General features: G+C 38.7%; 1 protein-coding gene across 1 annotated transcript in view; it reads left to right on the top strand.

Annotated features, from left to right (window-relative positions):
• LOC109915955 (rho GTPase-activating protein 15) overlaps positions 1 to 19,272 on the top strand; it is a 580,076-nt gene that overhangs the window by 38,044 nt on the left and 522,760 nt on the right. The window contains exon 2 of the mRNA XM_048599243.1: positions 5,515 to 5,744. Within this exon, the coding sequence (XP_048455200.1) occupies positions 5,625 to 5,744 (120 nt within the window). The 5' untranslated portion in view covers positions 5,515 to 5,624. The remainder of the gene's footprint in view (positions 1 to 5,514; positions 5,745 to 19,272) is intronic.

A 19,272-nucleotide genomic window follows, 5' to 3' on the forward strand; every position in this document is an offset into this window, starting at 1 on the left:
TTTATTTAGACATGCCACCCTAATCATTCATCCTGTCATGTTTCATATTTAACCAAATATTTAGTAGTTAACTGTCAATCATCATTAACTAGAGCATTCATCATGGCAATGCATTCACCAATTACTTGCCAATTCATCATCATCAACAAAATTGATGTTGTTTTTTTCCCTTTGTTCTGGTATGTCTTGTGATTTGTCTTGATGAGTGCAAGATGAAAAGTTTTGACAACATGTCTCTTTTTTAAGGAATTTCTGAGAAATGTTTAGAAAGGCAGCTCAAAGGGTCTCGACCCGAAACGTCAGCCTTCCTGCTCCTCTGATGCTGCTTGGCCTGCTGTGTTCATCCAGCTCCACACCTTGTTATCTCAGAGTTGTGCTGTTTTCTATCCTGCAAATCATTTTGATTGAGGCCGGTGAGATCAGGAGGCCTTGGATGATATTAGTTTGAGCTGTCGCTCCAGCGCCTATGTGTTAAGTGTGTTCTGCCTGTGCTGCAATAGAATCTGAGATAATGGTCATCAGGCCCTGCATTAAGGATGGGTTAACAAGTGTGTACGTGGAGGTAGCCACAATGTTCATCCTGAAAAATATAGTCTCCAATCTCTACAACAAAGCCTGGTGCAAAACCCATGCCCCACTCCTCCATGTTCTTTGATATTCATAGAAGATTTTGCATCAGACCTGTAATGTTGGGTAGCTCTTACAGCCTCTTTCTGTAAGACATGGCATCTAAGTCCACTGCAGCAGTTCTCATGTGTGACCTCTGCCTCTGCTGATCTGTCACCGGTGCTATACTATTCCCCTATCCAGGTTGAAAGACACTCATTCTCATTGTCTCAGCATGCCACCATGTGCATATCCACCTCTAAGCCACCTTTTGAAGTTCCTGCAGAGTCAGTATTTGAGACTGTTGTTGCAAATGTTAGAATTTTTGATTTTGTTTTATTTATCACTGCCTTTTTGTACCAGCACTTTCTGATTCACCACTCTCTCTTTATTTAAAGCTCTTGTAGAACTAAAAGGAGAGAGCTGCAAAGGTAAGTTTGTGGTAAGGGAAGACGTAGAGAAAGCAAGAAATGCATTCTTGCACCATCTGTAGCTTCTAAATCAGAAGAGATTGTGGAATGAGGGGCAAGTAGATTGAGTTTAGATTTGCATGTGCCATAATCTAAAATGGTTTCAAACTCACCACTGGTAATTGTGTCAGTCATGGCCATTCCAGTAATTGGAACCAGTATCCCCTCCATGGGGCTAATGACTTGCAGTCGCACTGGTTAGATGCTGCTGTCAATGGTTATTTTCCATCACATCCTGTAAGAGAGAGGGAACAGTGTCAGTGAGAGTTGTGCAATCTGATTAGGTGATGTGGCTAACTTGATTGAATAGTGTGTGAGGTGTTGGCATAAAGCTTGCAGTGGTATTAAATATGTGAGGGTGAGGTGAAGCTCTGAATGTGGGTTGTGAATGATTTTAAAAGCGCTGGAGGAAAGAGTTGGGGGTGTCTGAATTGAGCAATCTGTGAGGCTACTGGAGCAGTTGCTGGGATTTGGCATTGCAAGATGAACTCACTGGCCCCTTGCATTTGTGAGAGATCATAAAATATTGGGTTTGTCTGGAGAGCTTCATGGGTCCCCTATCCTGCTCTGCCATAATTCCTTATTCATTTTGCCCACAATCTTTTTCTATAACTGTTCCAGGAACAGTTGCAACCAAATTGCCCTTCCCTTTTAAGAGGTATAGTTTGACTTTAAATAGAGCAATGTGGCTCTAAATGATGCTGCTGTTGCACAAACTTGGTCTGGCTGCTGACTTGTGCAATCACTCAGCAATATGTTTCTGTATGTTGTGGTAACAGTTGGACCAGGCTGATAGGAACTTGTAATTTTGAGAGGAAAAATCAGGGCAACTACCTAGTGAAGCATTTGTCAGGTAGCACTGGTATTAATTCAGAGTAATTTAAGAAAACACGTCCTGAATTTGCTGCCAGTACAGGCTGATAGGCTGACTGGCCACTTTCTATGCTATACCATTCTACAATTTAATATGAAATAAGCAAGAGTCTTTGCAGAGCTGTAAGTTTGAAAACATTTTCTCCGATGTCTGACATTTTCAGACACAAGTGAACAAGTGAAGAACTCAGGTAATTTCTAGTTGCTTCCACTGACAGCTTGTTCCTGTTAGTACTAGATATGGAGTGCAAAGTGAGAAATGGCCAGATATTGACTGGTACAACAACTCTGCATTGTTTTCACCACAAGGTTATTCAGACTGCAACAGTTGTCATGGTGCATATCACAGCCAGTAGTTTTCCTGAACAGGAAGACACTTAACTTAATGAATGCACAGGTAGTCACAAACCATGCTGTCAAAATTATTTATGTGTCTGGGGAGAAGGCACGGTGATGCTGCCATACACCAACAGTCTAGAGTGCCTGCAATTTTCCATCACTGCTCATGACCTCTGCTCTTCCACCTTTGCACTTTTCACCAATCACTCCTTCTACTATACCATCAATGGTTACTCCTTCTGTCACCATGCTGCTGCCCCTTTGAATTCTCTGCATATTCCTAAATGCTGTTACCTCATCTGAATGCTATCCTTCACTCTGCCTTTGCTCCCGTGGTCATAACCTTTGCATTTCTCTTTCTTTTCTCTCTGCCTGTTATCACCATTCCCTCCTCTTCTTTGACATGTTTCTTATTCAGAGTCATAAAAATGTCAAACATGATTGTTAAGTGCCTTGAGAAGTTTTACAAAGTTAAGTGTGCCATCTGCCCACCTAGCACCCTTACCCATTAGCCAATTGCTACACTAACCCCACGCTTGCCCTACATATTTACCCTTTCACAGGAGCTGTCCAAATGCCTTGCTGTGCTGCCTGATCTTTAAATTCACAACATGATAGCTGGCTACTGCAAAAGAAGGCCATGTTTTGACTTCCCCTGACTGCCCTGCACTATGGGGGAAATTTTCTGAATTCACATACACTCCACACTTCAGAAAGAGCTGTGATCTGCACTCCCAACCAGAAATTCAGAGTTCAATACAAGAGGAAAAGAAAAGAATGGAGTGGCAATCAATCTGACTGTAATTGTCATGCTTGGGGAAATCTGGGCCACAGTTTTCACGTTTTTGGGGTGGTTGAGTGGGATCAAAACTCTGCCTGTTGTGAACAGCTGAAAGGATGTGTTGTTCTGTATGCTTCCAACAGTTGTTGGGATATTGTTCCTTTGCTCCTGTCATCACACTGGCACTAAAATTAATGTAACACATTACTCATTTGTGCAGTAGACAGAGCATCTTTTTAGCTTGACTAGTTAGTTCCGACTGCATAGTGGCAGGATAAAACAGCTTGCTTCACTATTTCTCCAATTCTTTGAGATGCCTACCCTTCCAATGTAATTCTCCATTGTCCTTTTTTAGATGATGATGATACTGTGGTTTTAAGAGGTGTGTTTTGTCCTGGTTTCTTTTAAAGAAACACTAGAGGGACAGGTATCGAGCAGTCTATGAGAAGATAAACAACTTATGAAGCCTTGGTTTTTTTTTTTGAAAGCTTGAACAATAGAAACAGCCTTCTAGGCTGTTGGATTGCAAGTGGGACAAAATCTGTTTTCTGAATTTGCCTTTTGCCAAGAGTGTTTTTATGGGATGTTACTATATTCGATTAATTAACCTGTATTAGTTACTGTGTCTATTATTCTGTTAAGTTTTCCAGAGTTAAGTTATGCCAAGTTCTTCTTTCTTCTGTTGTATTTTAACTATAGCGTTTGAATAAATTGTGTTTTGCCTAATATCAAATATTTTGACCAATCAAATTGCATCTGGAACACATCACCTGACATTTACCTTCAAAACAAGAAAAAGTTAGGGCCTAGACTACTTTCTTAATACATTTTTAGGGGGGTCTTGTCTGGCCCATAATAGCATCAAACGATAGTGTCAGGTTAAAGGCTCCTTATGCATTCTGAATGGCAAGATTATAACTAGTTAACCAAATGGCATCCTTTTCTTATGAAGGGTAAGTTATTATTCAGTTTGAAATGTGGCATTTTTGTGTCTGTCCTGAGGGGTACAAGGCTAAAAGCTTCAATCATATTTCTCTTTTTTCAGCAAAACTGCAATTCCATACAACCAATTATTACTGGATAAGTCAGCTCCCCGATTGAAATCTAGATTGATTCTTGTTTAGCTTTGGTTTTAACAAGGCAGTCCTACACTGAACTATAACTACACAATGTTGCTCATATGATTTTATCATTAAAATAGAAGATTATTAAACAAATAATCCCAGTAATTGCAAAGCACCCATGTACAGTACCCAAAAGCAGCTCAGCACAGTACTTGCATTAGGGAAAAATGACTTTCTCTAACATCTCTGCAGGTTTAATATAACAGTGACTTCTACTCGCAGTCTGGAAAATCTGATAGCCTCTTCCTGGAGCTTTCGTACACCTGAACTTAAGCATTTGACATTTTAAATGACCTCTTTGATGTTTTATGCAAACACACCTGGTCTGAAATTATTATTAAACTTCATATTCTGAGGTAATGTTTTGTTAACAAATCTTAGTATCGTCTCCCCTTCTGAGGAGCAACTGCTTTGCACATCGATCTGCATTCCAAACGTCTGCAGAATGGTCCAAACCAAACCTTTTTTTAAATTTAACCAAGTGATGGATGTTTCCAAGCTTAAAAAAAGTTTAAAATTTTCCTGTTGGAAGCTTGATGCACAATTGGTGACTGTGTTCGTCATAAAGCCTCCTAATGTAGATGATAGTTAATTAGCCCTGGAGATAATTTCTCCTTTTGGTTGTTTTAAAATAAATCAGCACTTCTGCAGAAGTACTTACAAACTAGTCAGTAAACACTTCAGACACACAATAAAAACCATATGTTATGAATTCAATATTCAAAATTTCAAACTTAAATATAAATGATGTTAAAATATATGTATAAAACAAAATCCTACAGGACACTTTGCAAATTGTGTCTAATATCTGCAATTTCAAAGGGTCATGGTAATATTCTGCGATACTATGCTCTTTCCAATAAGCAACCCATTGCATATCAGGCAAGGCAATTGAATATTTGCTGGCATTTATGTTGCCTGAAACATAGAACAAAAGGCTGCTTTGAAAATGGATGCCCCAAAATAGTTAATGGCATCAGGAGACAAGGGGTAAAAACAGGGGCAAATTATAAAAGGAAATAAATGGTCTGAATAATAAATAGTTTTATTTTATTTACTTGACGGTAATCAATATATATCTTTCATATTGTGCTATAGATGTTTTTTAAAAATTGCTTTGTAAAAGTACTAAGTCAGAGTATGAGTACAAAGTAATTTAGTTAATTTATGCCATTAAAAATCATCAAATACTTTGCCCAATAAATAATTTGAACTGATTGAATTCATCAATGTTGGTGAGCCAGCATGAAACCATGAAGTTTGTCTAATGTAGGTTTATTCAATGCAACTGAAAGATATTGCACATTTGTTTTATTTGTAGGTCAACTGAAGCTTACCGCCAAACGAAAAACCAAATTTTATTTCTTAAGTGAAGATATAAAATAAGTGAGACTGGAGCCTCCAAATCCCAATCGACCTCCCATCCAGCTGATGGACATTTGGGAGGTTCACTTGGATGAAAGTACAGATCGAAAATTCTACATTAATACGATCACAAAGGAGAAAACCTGGAAACCGCCAAGGCTATTTGTGGGCATGCGAGACATAAAGGTAAATGAAAAATTTCCAAAGGAAATACAAGCAGTTACATGATCCTATTGAGTCACTGACTGAATTATTTCTGCAGAGTAACAGAAGACACAAAACTTGAAGTTACATGAAACTAACATAATTATACTGTGGATGTATTAGCATATTCAAAAACATGTCTATGCCCAGAATTTTGGAAACAAATAAACATAGGTGGGTTATAATGGCTATACGTATATTAGGAGCAAGAGGATAACTATGGAAAGCGTAGGTACACTCAAGAACAAAAGGGGAAATTTATGTGTGGAACCAGAGGAAGTGGGTGAGGTCCTTAATGACGACATTGCATCAGTATTTACCGAGGAGAAAGGTACGGATGATGGAAAGTTAAGGGAAGAGTGTGTTGATACTGTAAGACATGTCAATATTAAGAAGAAGGTGGTGTTAAGTGTTTTGAAAAGGTAGATAAGTCTCACAGTCTAATGGGATCTATTCCAGGATAACAAAGGAGGAAAAGGAAGAGATTACTGGGCCTTGAGAAAGATCTTTGTATCCTCTTTAGCCACAGGCAAGGTCTCTGAATCCTGGAGAATAGTCAATGTTTTTCCTTTATCCAAGAAGAGTAACAGGGATCATCCAAGAAATTAAAGGCCAGAGAGCCTTATATTAATGGTAGGGAAATTATTGGAGAAGTTTCTTAGGGACAGAATATACTTGCATTTGGAGAAATGAGGACTTATTAGGGATAGTCAGAATGGCTTTATGCAAGGAAGGTTTTGTCTCACAAACTTGTTTAAGTATTTTGAGGAATTGACAAAGATGGTGATGAGAGTAAGGCAGTAGATGTTGTCCACATGGACTTTACTAAAGCATTTGACAAGGTTCTTCATGGTAGGCTGGTGTAAAAGATCAAATCACATGGAATCCTTGGTGGTTGGTAATTTGGATAAAAATTAGCTTGGCCATGGAAGGTAGAGAGTTATGGACAGTAAGGAAGGATAGCAAATGATGCAGCAGGATATAGATCAGCTGGAAAGTTAGGTGAAGAAATGGCAGGTGGAATTTTATCCAGACAAGTGTGAAGTGCTGTATTTTGTGAGGTTAACTGCAAGAGGGATGTATACTGTAAACATCAGACTCTTAGGAGCATTAATGTACAGAGGGATTTCGGGAACCAAGTCCATAGTTCCTTGACAGTGTCAACACAAGTGGCTAAGGTGGGAAAGAAGAAATACAGCTTCCTTGCTTTTTTTTGGTTAGGCATTCAGCAAAAAGTGGCAAGTCTTGTTCCAACTGTATAAGATAGAGTTCTATTCAACACACAATATGAAGGACGTTGAGGTACAGAAGAAATTTACCAGAATGTCGCTTGTGCAGGCAGATGAGATCAGTTTAGAATAGCATTGTGGTTGGTGCAGACATGGTGGGCTGAAGGGCCTGTTCCTGTGCTGTACTGTTCCCACACTGTAGGGATTCTATGATCTATTTTGGATTTTGCTACAGTAAATTGTGTGAAACTGCAGTGTGATTGATCCAGAAGTAGGATGTGACAAAATGCTAGAAGACATCAATAAATATGTAGAATAGATTTGAACAAATTGGCTTGACTCCAAGATAGATAAGTGCGAGATAATACATTATGAAGCACAAACAACAGCCTTGGCTAAGTGGGCTGATTGACCTGTTCTGTGCTGCAAAGACTGCATAAAGCCTGATTCCACTAGCTCAAGGGCCAGTTACCAATGTCACAGCAGTCTTAAAATAATGGAAAAGGAAAATTGAAGGTTGAAATGGGGGGAATTAGTTTTATGCAGCAATATTTTACATCTGGAATGCATTTCCTGAAAGGGCAGCGGTAACAGATTCTGTAGTGACTTTCAAAGGGAAATTGAATGAATGTCTGAAAAAGGAAGAAATTATACAGCAATGAAGAAAGGCCTTGGAAGTAGGACTAATTGGGTAGCTGTCAAAAGGCTAATGAAGACAGAATGGGCCAGATAGTATCCTTCTGGGTTGTATGATTCTATAATTCTATGATTCTTGGGATGAATGCTTCAAATGTCAGATGTATTCATAATTGTAGTTGAAATTTTAGATTGAAGTTACACTGTCATTTGTTGATCTTGACCTGATACCTGAGCGCAAGGAACTAGAGCAGTATGAGAGTCTCTGTAAAATTGGATTTCACATATATTGCTTACTGGATACTTTCTGATACATTTCGAAAGTGCCCAGGGTTTAACCAGATAGCTGAGATTCTTCTACCAGTTTGAATAGGATTTTTTCAAGCTATGAAGGAATGAAGGCATCTGTGTGCAGATGCAGAGCTCCCCTGAAACTGCACCTCAAATCCTACCGGTTTAGATGAGCTAAAACAACTTAGTCTAGCTAATATATAATGTTAGCTACATTATTACTACAAACTAAAGCTGTTGTCTGAAGCATATGGTTTTATTTGCATTTGAAAAATATTCAAACAATAAGAACCAGTGTTCTAAAAAAATTAATATAATGATGAAGATAAAAATAAGTTGTGAACTGATAAGACTCAGTATACACTAGTTGAATGGTGGCACACTCCCAACTGAGTTCGAAGTTTGTTGCAAAATTTCATTTTAGAGATTCAAGACTGACATTCCAGAACTGTGCTAATAGCATATGCTGTCTTTTAGATGAGACATTGAACTAAAAGCTATCCATCCCTCTTAGGTACACATAAAATATCTCAAGGCACTGTTCATGGATAAGACAAAGAAATGGTTTTATTGCCAGTTTAGATGCCTCAAACAACATTACTCTTTTTGGGACCTTGCAGTGTTCATATTATTGGCAAACCATGTATTTCTCCATCACAAGGCTGGCTACAGTTTAAACTTAGTACTTAATTAGTTGTCAAATGCTTTGGAATGACCTGAGGTCATATAAGGTGTTATAGAAATGCAAGTTCTTTCTTTTTTCTTGAAATCCAATTACATTTGTACAGACCACTCTACTTAGGTTCAAGTCTGCTAGGAATAAATCTCTTTGAAGTATCTTAATTTAAATTCCTAATAGAAGACCATTTTAATTATAGCTACTGCTTTGATATGAATACAGCACATCCAAGTCATCTAAGGTGACTTTGCACTTTTTCATTTGTGTGTAAATTACATAAACTAAGCTGTCCATTTAAAGTTACATTTGAGGTATATTTGCATTACAACTAGAGCTAACATATTTTTACTCATTCTTGGATGTGAATGTCACCCAATTTCCTTGAAAAGACAGTGAACAATTGATGTTGAGAAACATATCAGTCATGATCGAATGATGGAACAGACTCAATGGGATGAATGGCCAAATTATGCTTCTAGATTTTATGATCTCATGGTCCAACTGCCGTTTTGAACTGATGCAATGCATACAGTTAAGATATCTACACAAATAAAAAAAGTATCTGTGTCATTTTCCAAGACATTTGGGCAGGTGCATAAATAGGAGAGGTTTAGAGGTATGTGGGCCAACACAGGCAAATGGGACTAGTTCAGTTTAGGAAACTTGGTCAGCATGGACAAGTTGGACCAAAAGGTCGATTTCCGTGTGGTGTGACTCTATGAATCTATGACTCCATGACTGTAGAAAATATGTGGATTTCTGAACACCAAAGTTATCAAGGAGTATGAAGAGAGAGTAGGAGTATGGAGTTGAAGTAGGCAATCAGCCATGATCATACTGAATGACAGTGCAGGCTAAATTGACAGGGTGGCTTATGCCTACCCCATTCTCTATGTTTTCATGTAACTATTTGTGAGAAAGTTTCAGGATTTTTATCCAGAGATGATGCAGAAATTGCAATATACTTCCATGCCAAAATGTTGTGGGACTTGGAGGCAAACTTGCAAATACTGATTTTCCCATGCGTCTGCTGACACTGCCCATCAAAGTGGTGGAGACTATGGGTTTGGAAAATGCTATCAAGGGATCTTTTGCAAGTTGCTGCAGTGCATGTTGTAAATGTTGCTGCCATTGTCATTGGTGTAGGAGTGATTGAATGTTTAGGCTGGTCAATGGGGTACTGAACAAGCAGGCTGGATGGTGTCGCACCTCTTAAGTGTTTCTAGAGGTGCACTCTTCAAGGTTAGTGGAGAGTATCCTATCACATCCTGATTTGCATCTAGAAGTTTCAGAAATAAGTAGTTATAAGGCTCCTTGTGTGTCACTTTCACACCAACTTGGTTTGATGCCATGAGGAATGGCATCCAATGCAATATCAAAATGTATTTGACAAGTATTCACAAGGTAACAGTTCCTGTATGTTTCTTATGCCTATTCAGTAACCTAAGGATAAATTATGATCATATAAACTTGAGACAATATGTAAATTCCTGATACAAATAGTTCTTATTTAATTACAAATGCCCTAAAATTATGCTGAAAGATATTAGATTAATGCTATCTTAAATGAATTAATTGCCTCTGTTAAAACCACATTGAGGATAATTATAGGAATTATAGAGAGTTAATTACTTTACCTGGTTGAAAGTAAGTTTCTAGAGTATAATTACCAACCAAGAATTTAGATTTTTTTTGAAAAAAATGGATCAAATACCAGTCATGAAATATTTAGGGAATGGTAATCATGGTATCATAAGTTTTGGGATAGCTGGAGAAATCTCGAATTAAAATATTTAAATGGGGAGAGCCAATTTTGATGGGATGAGAACATAATTCTCTCTTGAATCCTTTATTCATTAATGGGATGAGGGCATCACTGGCTAGGCAACATTTATTGCCCATTCCGAATTGCCCAGAGGGCAGTTAAGAGTCAATCACATTGCTGTGGGCCTGGAGTCACATGTAGGCCAGACCAGGTAAGGATGGCAGTTTCCTTCCCTAAAAGACATTAGTGAACCAGATGGGTTCTTCCCGACAATCAACAATGGATTCATGGTCATCAATAGAAAATAATTGCAGATATTTTATTGAATTCAAATCGCACCATCTGCCATGGTGGGATCTGAACCTGGGTTCCCAGAATGTTATTTGAGTTTCTGGATCCACAGTTCAGCAATAAGACCGCTAGGCCATCACCTCCCCCAAAGTTTATCAAGCAATATATTACAAAACTATGAATAAACAATGATTCATCTTTCGAGAAGAGATAGTGTAGGTACAATCCCAAAGGAGAAATGGTCAGGTGTACAAAGCTGGAGCTCTGTGGATGGCTGAAGAGGTAGGCCTGGATATTTATCAAGTTGGGATGAGTCAGGAGCCCTTTAAAAATGGTGAAGGTGCCCCAGTTCTGGGATTCCTAAGCATGAACCAGGTTTTCCAAAGTTTACAAGTATCATTTAAGGAAGTTGGTTTCAGAATGCAAGCCCATAACTGGCACTCCTGAACTGGCTGGCTCTATTATGAGGTCAAGCAAGTCCCATGCCTCCAAAATTTTCATGTTGGCCTCAACACATAAAGAACTCATGGTTCATGGCATTTCAGAGTTGTCAGGAGCCTTAGTCACCATGAGGGAACCTTCTGAAAATTTCCCCTCAAGAGAGGAGAGAGATTTAAAAAGACATGAGGGGCAATTTTTTTTTTACACTGAGGGTGGTTCATGTGTGGAATGAACTTCCTGAGGAAGTGGTGGATGTGGGCACAATTACAAATTTTAAAAGACATTTGAATAATACATGAATAGGAAAGGTTTTGAGGGATATGGGCCAGGAGCAGGCAGGTGGGACTAGTTTAGTTTGAGATTATGTTCAGCATGGACTGGTTGGAATGAAGGATCTGTGAATGAAGGTTTCTGTGCTATATGACTCTATGACTATGTTCCCTTGTTATGGCACACTGAGGTCCATTTATCCACTGTGAACGTATAGAAGCAATTAACTACAAAGAGATATTAGGATATGTTAAAAAGTATTTTTTACACGGTCATTAATTCAGTATGTTTGACTTTCTTAAGAGGAATCTCTTTTTAGCAGAAGCCAATAAAAATGTTAATCGTTCAGAACCTTTAAAATTCCCTTAAATTGGGGACAATCCTGTTAGATGAAAAGATAGTGAATGTATCTTCTTCATTCAAAGTGGAAGGGATACAAAACAGAAAACTAAAGGCCAGCTAACTTAAGATCCATCATAGGGAAAAAAAATTAAAGAAGTAGTAGAAAGACACTTGGATAAATTGATATTAATAAGGAAGAGTTAATTGAAGTTTTGTGAAAGGGAAATCATTTTGACCAATCTGTTAGCTCTACTAAAGATGTAACATGTGCTGTGGATAAAGGGGAACTTGTGGATATACTGTACTTAGATTTCCAAGTTTCAATACTTACAAGTTTTGTATTACCTGCGAGCTTTGAAAGTGTCCCCAGTATGCTAAGGTCTGGACCATTTATGTTTGCCAAGAAAAGCAAGGGTCACAACACCAACTCTTGGGAAACCTTGCTACAAGTCTTCTTGCATTATCTCTAACAACCATTAACCATTACTTTCTGTTTCCTACCACTCAGCCATTTTTTAAATTCATGTGCTTCTGTCCTGTTTATTCCAAGAGCTCTAACCTTGCTCACAAGTTTGTCATGCAGCATTGTATCGAAAATCATTTGGAATTTCTTATATTGATAACAATAGCATTATTTTCAGAAAATCTCTTTGTTACCTCTTCAGAAAACTGCAGTAAGTTAAGAAACATGATATTTTCTTGGAAAATCCATGCTGGCTCTCTTTAATTAACCCACATTTGTTCATGTGGTCATTAATTCAATCCTAAAGTTATTGTTTATAGAGATTTCCCCACCACTGACGTTAAACTGATAAGCATTTGCCAGGCTTACCCTTGCATCTTATTCCGAACAAGGTTTGCAGTGCTCCAGCCTTTGGTCACCAACCCTGAGAATAAGCAGAACTGAAAACAAATGGCCAGGGCCTCAGTAATTTTCACTCCCATTTCTTTCAGAATCCTCGAATGTCTCTTATCTGGCCTCGGTGCCTTATTTACTTTAAGAACAGCCTATCCTTATCTCCTTCTTATCAACTTTGAACCCTCCAGTTACCCACTAACCCCCAAGAGAAAACAAAAAACGAAATCAAACACACACACACAAACACACTTAACGATAATAAGGTTTGAAAGGAAGCAGTGGTACAAACAGAGAGAATAAAGACATGCAGAGTAAAAGTCCTTAATGTCTTGTGGCGTGAGAGTGAAACCTGAGCCCTGACTACTTAGCTTAGTCTTTCTCAGCAGTAGCGAAATTTGCAAAATTCTGGTCTTCTCATTGAATAGCTTTGCTTTTCATGAATTCATACTCCTCTCTCTCTCTGAGCTGCAAAGCAAGCCACTGAAATATGGCTTGTTCCTATATACCTGAGACTAGATCCATTGTCTTTCCAAGTAGAATATTCCATAGGCAACTGTTCATCTCTCATTGTGTGTGTTATCTTGCAAGAGTGAATTAAATAAAAGATGCAAATTTCTGAATGCTGACTTAGTTGACGGTTTTCACAGTCTTTAGGTGAAATGATGATTTCAATATAGCTGGTTTTGGATATTCCACATAGATTTGTCCCAATCTGTAGTCAAATCATCATCACAGGTCTATTCAGGTCAATATTTGTCCTCCTAAAAATCACTTCTGTCCATCATGATCTCAGGTATTTTCAAATCAGATAATGGAAGTTCAGTATTGATAATCCATTTTGATAGAACAATGTGAACAATACATGACATTTATAACTATATAAAATACAGATGATAGGTTACTGTTGCAATATAATATTGTAGTGATTGGAACCAGGCAGATCTCATTGACAAGAGATCCTTAATTGGGGTTGTTAACCTGGGCCAATCAGGGAGCCCTGTCTGAACAATATAAACAGGGGATTCAGAATCTGCTCACTTTAGGGACTATTTCTGAGCTTGCTGGCCACAGCGGTGTACTGTGAAAGAAAAATGTATGCGTGTGTATATATAAGGGATTTAGAATCTCCTCAGTTCAGGAGACTGACTCCGAGCTGGCTGACCACAGCTAGTGTACTGTGCACAAGTTAAAAAAAAAAACAGGAGATTCAGAATTTTTGCTCAGTTCAGGCACTGACTCCAAGCTGGCTGGCCTCAGCTAGGCACTTATGGTTTTTGTAGCAGAAGCTCCAATTCCTTTACAGGTGAACTTGGACTTAGGAGTCAGTGTGAGAGGATGATAAAAGTTTTATAACTTCCTCGTTCTTAAGTGACAAAGACGGAACAGCCTTAAGTTGCAGCTGTCGTGTTTTTTTTTGGTGTTTTCTGAAAACCACAAGTTTGAATGAAAAGGACGGCTGAAACCATAGTTATCTCACCATGTGGCTGCTCCCTTCCAAATATGGTGTTGGTCTTGCTTCGATTACCCACATCCTAGTGTATTGCTTTCAGCCTTTCCATCCCTACCCACCAATCCCCACCCTGACCCAAGTGGATTAAGACCATTACTATTCCTGATTTTGAAATAAAAATAAGCCTGGAATGTAAGATTGTTTCATGATATGGGTGTTGACAATCTTAATGTGAAATAAGTCTAATTACTGTTTGTGACAGTGTGTTTTCCACAGAGGTGTTCTACCTGGCAATGTCCAATCAAGGGGGTTGTCTCCCACACAAGATAATTTCAATTGGGAGTATTTTGGAGGCTTGAGATTATTCATGTTACTGTTGCAAAGTTCTCCAGACCCATACAAATGATTTGGGGAGAAAGCGGGAGTAGGGCACTGAATTGGATGATCAGCCATGATCATATTAAATGGTGGAGCGAAATCGAAGGGCCAATAAGGCCTATTCCTGCTCCAATATTCTATGCTTCTATTGGCAGCCATCTTAGCCACTCAGTGTGCATCCATTTAAAAAAGACAGCTCCAGAAGCTTCTACAGGAGCACAGACCGTGTTTGAAATTATAAATATATCATGCTTCCCCTGTGCTTGAACGCATCATTAATGTCGTTGTGAATCTGACAACTATTGGCAATTTCTTTGGATTTGTTGGTACATCTTCTTTGAGAGAATCTCAGAGATCGAAGGAAAAGTGGAGAATGAAGTTATTTCTCCTTCTGTGTGTGTATTTTTAAAATTTACTCAATTGAGATTTATCAGCATTCATAAAAACCTTCTAGCTGTAGTGTAGTAAGTACAGAGATCTATCTGAAATGCATTAAGCAAACTGCCTGATGCAAAAGCTTCTCGCATTTAAATGCTGGTCAGAGCAAGTATCAGACATGGTGTCCCTACAGCAGAGAACAAATTCCTTCAATTTACAGTAATCATCTCTTTAAAAAAATATGTGATATTTCATGATTAATTACTTTAAGAGCACTGATTCAGCACATTATGGAAAGAATGTTGCTAAAATAATTGAATTACATTTTACTTAGTACAGCTCAGGGAGCAGAAAGAAAGGAGGTCAAATTATGAAACGGGATGGAGATCAGTAATTTAATCTAGATTGTTTTCTGTAGCCTGAATAAATCTGAATTAGTTTAGATTACGTTATGGAAATCCACAAGGCACTTTATGATTACTTTGTAGTTGCTATCTGTTTTGTCAATTAACTCCTCCGCACTTGAGGTGTTGTATTTACATAAACAAATTACATTAAGCCTGCAACACAGAATCAGGATATTCAGTCCATTTGAGGGATGCTGCTGTTTAAGTTTCACATAAGCCTTTGTTTACACTTTTTGTGTCAAACCATACTGCTTAACACTCAGGTCCTTTGTTTACTGCTTACCCAGCTTTAACTCTATTATACTTGTGGCTTGAAATCTTACGCTGGCAATGGAATGCGGTGCTCTTTTGGCTGGGGAGCTATTGCAAGACATGTATTGTTTCCTTTCGGGAAGGCCCACTTAAATATAAGCCAATCAGGTATTTGAGAACCCACTGGTTAGCCTTGCGCTGGCATGAGGAGGTGGAGGTCCCAGCTATCAACAGCTGTTGGCCAATCAAATGCCAGAAGCTCTCTTGCTCAGCATGGAAACAGACCCTTCGGTTCAACCAGTCCATGCTGAACATAATCTCAAACCAAACTAGTCCCACCTGCCTGCTCCTGGCGCATATCCTTTCAAACCTTTCCTATTTATATATCCATCCAAATGTCTTTTAAACGCTGTAATTGTACCCACATCCACCACTTCCTCAGGAAGTTCATTCCGCATGTAAAACACCCTCTGTGTAAAAAAATTGCCTCTTTTGTCTTTTTAAAATCTCTCTCCTCTCACCTTAAAAATGTACCCCCTAGTCTTGAAAATTCCCATCTTAGGGAAAAGACAACTATCATCAATTCTATTTATACCTCTCATTATTTTATAAACTTCTATCAGGTCACCTCTCAAGTTCCTACACTCCAGTGAAAAATGTCCCAGGCTTTCCAGCCTTTCCTTGTAACTTAAACTTTCCATACCCAGCAACACCCTGGTAAATGGCTTCTGAACCTCTCCAGCTCGATAATAATCTTCCTAGAACTGGGCAACTAAAACTGGACACAGTATTCCAGAAGAGGCCTCACCAATGTCCTGTACAACCTCAACATAACATCTCAATTCCTATAGTCGAAGGACTGAGGAATAAAGGCAAGTGTGCCAAACCGTCTTTTTAACCATCCTGTCTATATGTGACACAAATTTTAAAGAATTATGTACCTGCACCCCTAGGTACCTCTGTTCCAAAACACTATACAAGGCCCTACCACTAATTGTATAAGCCCTACCCTTGTTTTCTGTACCAAAATGCAATACCTTGCATTTATCCAGATTAAACTCCGTCTGCCATTTTTCACCCCATTGATCCATTTGATCAAGATTCCTTTGTAATGTTAGAAAACCTTATTCATTGTCTACAATGCCACCAATTTCGGTGTCATCCACAAGCTTACTAACCATGCCTTCTGTTCTTTCATCCAAATAATTTATATAAATGACAAACAGAAGAGGATCCAGAACCGATTCCTGTGGAACACCACTGGTCAAAGGCCTATAGTACAAACCCATCAAAGTGATCTTTCCTTTCTTATTTGTTCTACCTACTGGACGATTTTTTAGAAATATCTTCCCTAGTTACTGCAGTAATGTATTCCTTAATCAAAAATGCACCCCCCCCCCCCACCTCGACTCCTTTCTTGCCTATTTTTCTATCCTTCCTATTGCATCTAAACCAGGAACATTGAGCTGCCGGTCTTGCCCATCTCTCAGCCAAGTTTCTATAATACCAATGACATTCCCGATCCCATGTTCTTAAACATGCCCTGAGTTCATCAGCTTTACCTGTAAGAGCCCTTGCATTGAAATAAGTGCAACTTAGTTCTTCAGAGTTACTACATACTCTGACTCTCTCTTATCTTTCTTTTCTAATTGACATGCTCTCCTCACATTCAGAACCTACCCCATCAATCCTTCCATTTACACTGCTGCTTAGAATTCCTCCTCTCGCCTTCTCTATCAGTACAAAGTTTCCCTTAATAGAATGAGCAAATCTTCCTGCTAAGATATTGCTCCCTTTCCAGTTTAGGTTTGACCCATCCCTTTGTATAGGTCTTTTCTATCACAAGCGACATTCCAATTGTCCAAAATCCTGAATTACTGAGCAATACACCAGCTGTTCAGCCATTGATTTATCTCCTTTAACCTTTCATTCCTTCCCTCGTTTGAGTTTGGCATTGAGAGTAAACCAGAAACTACTACTTTTAAGGTTTTTTCTTTAATCTTCTACCCATCCTCTCTTAAATTCACTCTGTACTGTTTTAATCTTTTCCCTAAAAATGTCATTCCTACCAATGTGTACAATAATTTCTGGCTTCTCAATCTCACGTTTAACTATATGCTTGAAGCATTTAGAAAGATCCTTAATCCTAGCATCAGGAAAGCAACAAACCATCCTAAATTTACTCTCACTGTCACAGAATCGCCTGTCTATGCCCCTGACAGGAGAGCTCCCAAAACAATAATTCTATTAAATCTTGTCAAACGCTGCCTAACATAAGAATTGCTCCAAGTATCCAATGACTGACTGGCCCTTCCATTTTCCTCGGAGAGACAATCCCCTTCAACTGTTCCAAAAACTGAATATCTATTTGATAGAGGAATAGCCACCAGAGACTTTTGAACGACCTTCTTACCTTTCCTGACAGTCACCCATCTACCTGACAGATCCTGCTGGGTAATAACTTTTCTAAATCTATTCACCATCTCACTCCATTCCTTATATACAGCCTTAATAACATTAAGCCTAAAAAGTAGGATGTGTCAATAACACTTTACATACAAAATAAACTAACTTTCATTACCTGCAGAAGATAACGTTAAAATGGAAAAAAAATTAAAATATAGATATCAAACATACAAAAATTAAATAAAATCGACCACTTAGCTGAATAAAAATGATTCCTCTTAAATAAATTCCTCAAAGAAAAAAATTCTTCTCCAGAGCTGACCATGTGTAGGACTCTCCAGAGTGAAAACACAACTCCTTATTTAAAAAAAACTATTCGGATTTTTTTCAGAAAAAGAGATGTCTGGAATGTGAAAAAAAACGCTGTAAAACACATATAGACTTCTTAAATTTCTGCATTAAGAATAGGAAAAAAAAGCCTCAGCTGTTCACTGTAAACCTTTAAAAAAACTTTTAAAGACCAGTCCGTTTGAAAACAAAATAACAAAATTGCGATTTTTTTTAATCTTATATTAGCAAACTATAATGACTATAATAACTGCAAAACTGTTAAAAATAACTATAATAAATCTTTAACTAAACCTGCAATCCCGGGAGCAGCTGCAGGATCCACACTGCTAGAGAGATTTTGGCAGTGCCTCTTCCAGAATGTCGTCAACTAAAGGCCCAGAAGCAAGGGACAACACAGATCATTATGAGGGGGGTTTCCCAGGATGGGTCCAAGAGGTAGAAGCGTGTATATACGGGGTTTCGGTAACAAGAACAAGGAGTGGCTCTCAGCCAGCTCTCCAACCCCACCCCCTCCACTTACTGATGCCAGAGCCCTCAATAGGAACTGAGTGTCTTTGAAGGGAGGGAAACCACCAACTCCCAACCCAACCCCCCTCAAAACCCCCTTCTGCCCACCCCACTCCCCACCTTCCCCCAGGAGCAGCTTGCCCAGTTTTTACTTATGCTCTCTCCATAGTGACAGGGCCATGCTGCTGGGTTAACAGTAGTGACCGCAAGCAAATAAAGACTTGTGTTTTTGTTCCGGAGAGTCCTACACACGGTCAGCTCCGAGGAATTTATTGAAGATGAATCATTTTTTATTCAGCTAAGTGGTTGATTTTAATTGTCTTAATTGGTGGCATGATGGGAATGCCGACTGCAGGCTTTCCCACTGTGAATGTGGGAAGGCAGCAAGTCGATGATGCACCATTCTGCCTGATTCTATGCTCTCCCTACCTTCAAACATGCTACTACTGGGGACAGAAAATTCCACTTTGTAGTAATAGATAACACATTGTGGAGCTGGAGGAACACAGCAGGCCAGGCAGCATCAGAGGAGCAGGAAAGCTGACGTTTCGGGTCAGGACCCTTCTTCAGAAATGGGG

The sequence above is a fragment of the Rhincodon typus genome, chromosome 7 (assembly GCF_021869965.1).
Source record: "Rhincodon typus isolate 14 chromosome 7, sRhiTyp1.1, whole genome shotgun sequence".
NCBI lineage: Eukaryota > Metazoa > Chordata > Chondrichthyes > Orectolobiformes > Rhincodontidae > Rhincodon > Rhincodon typus.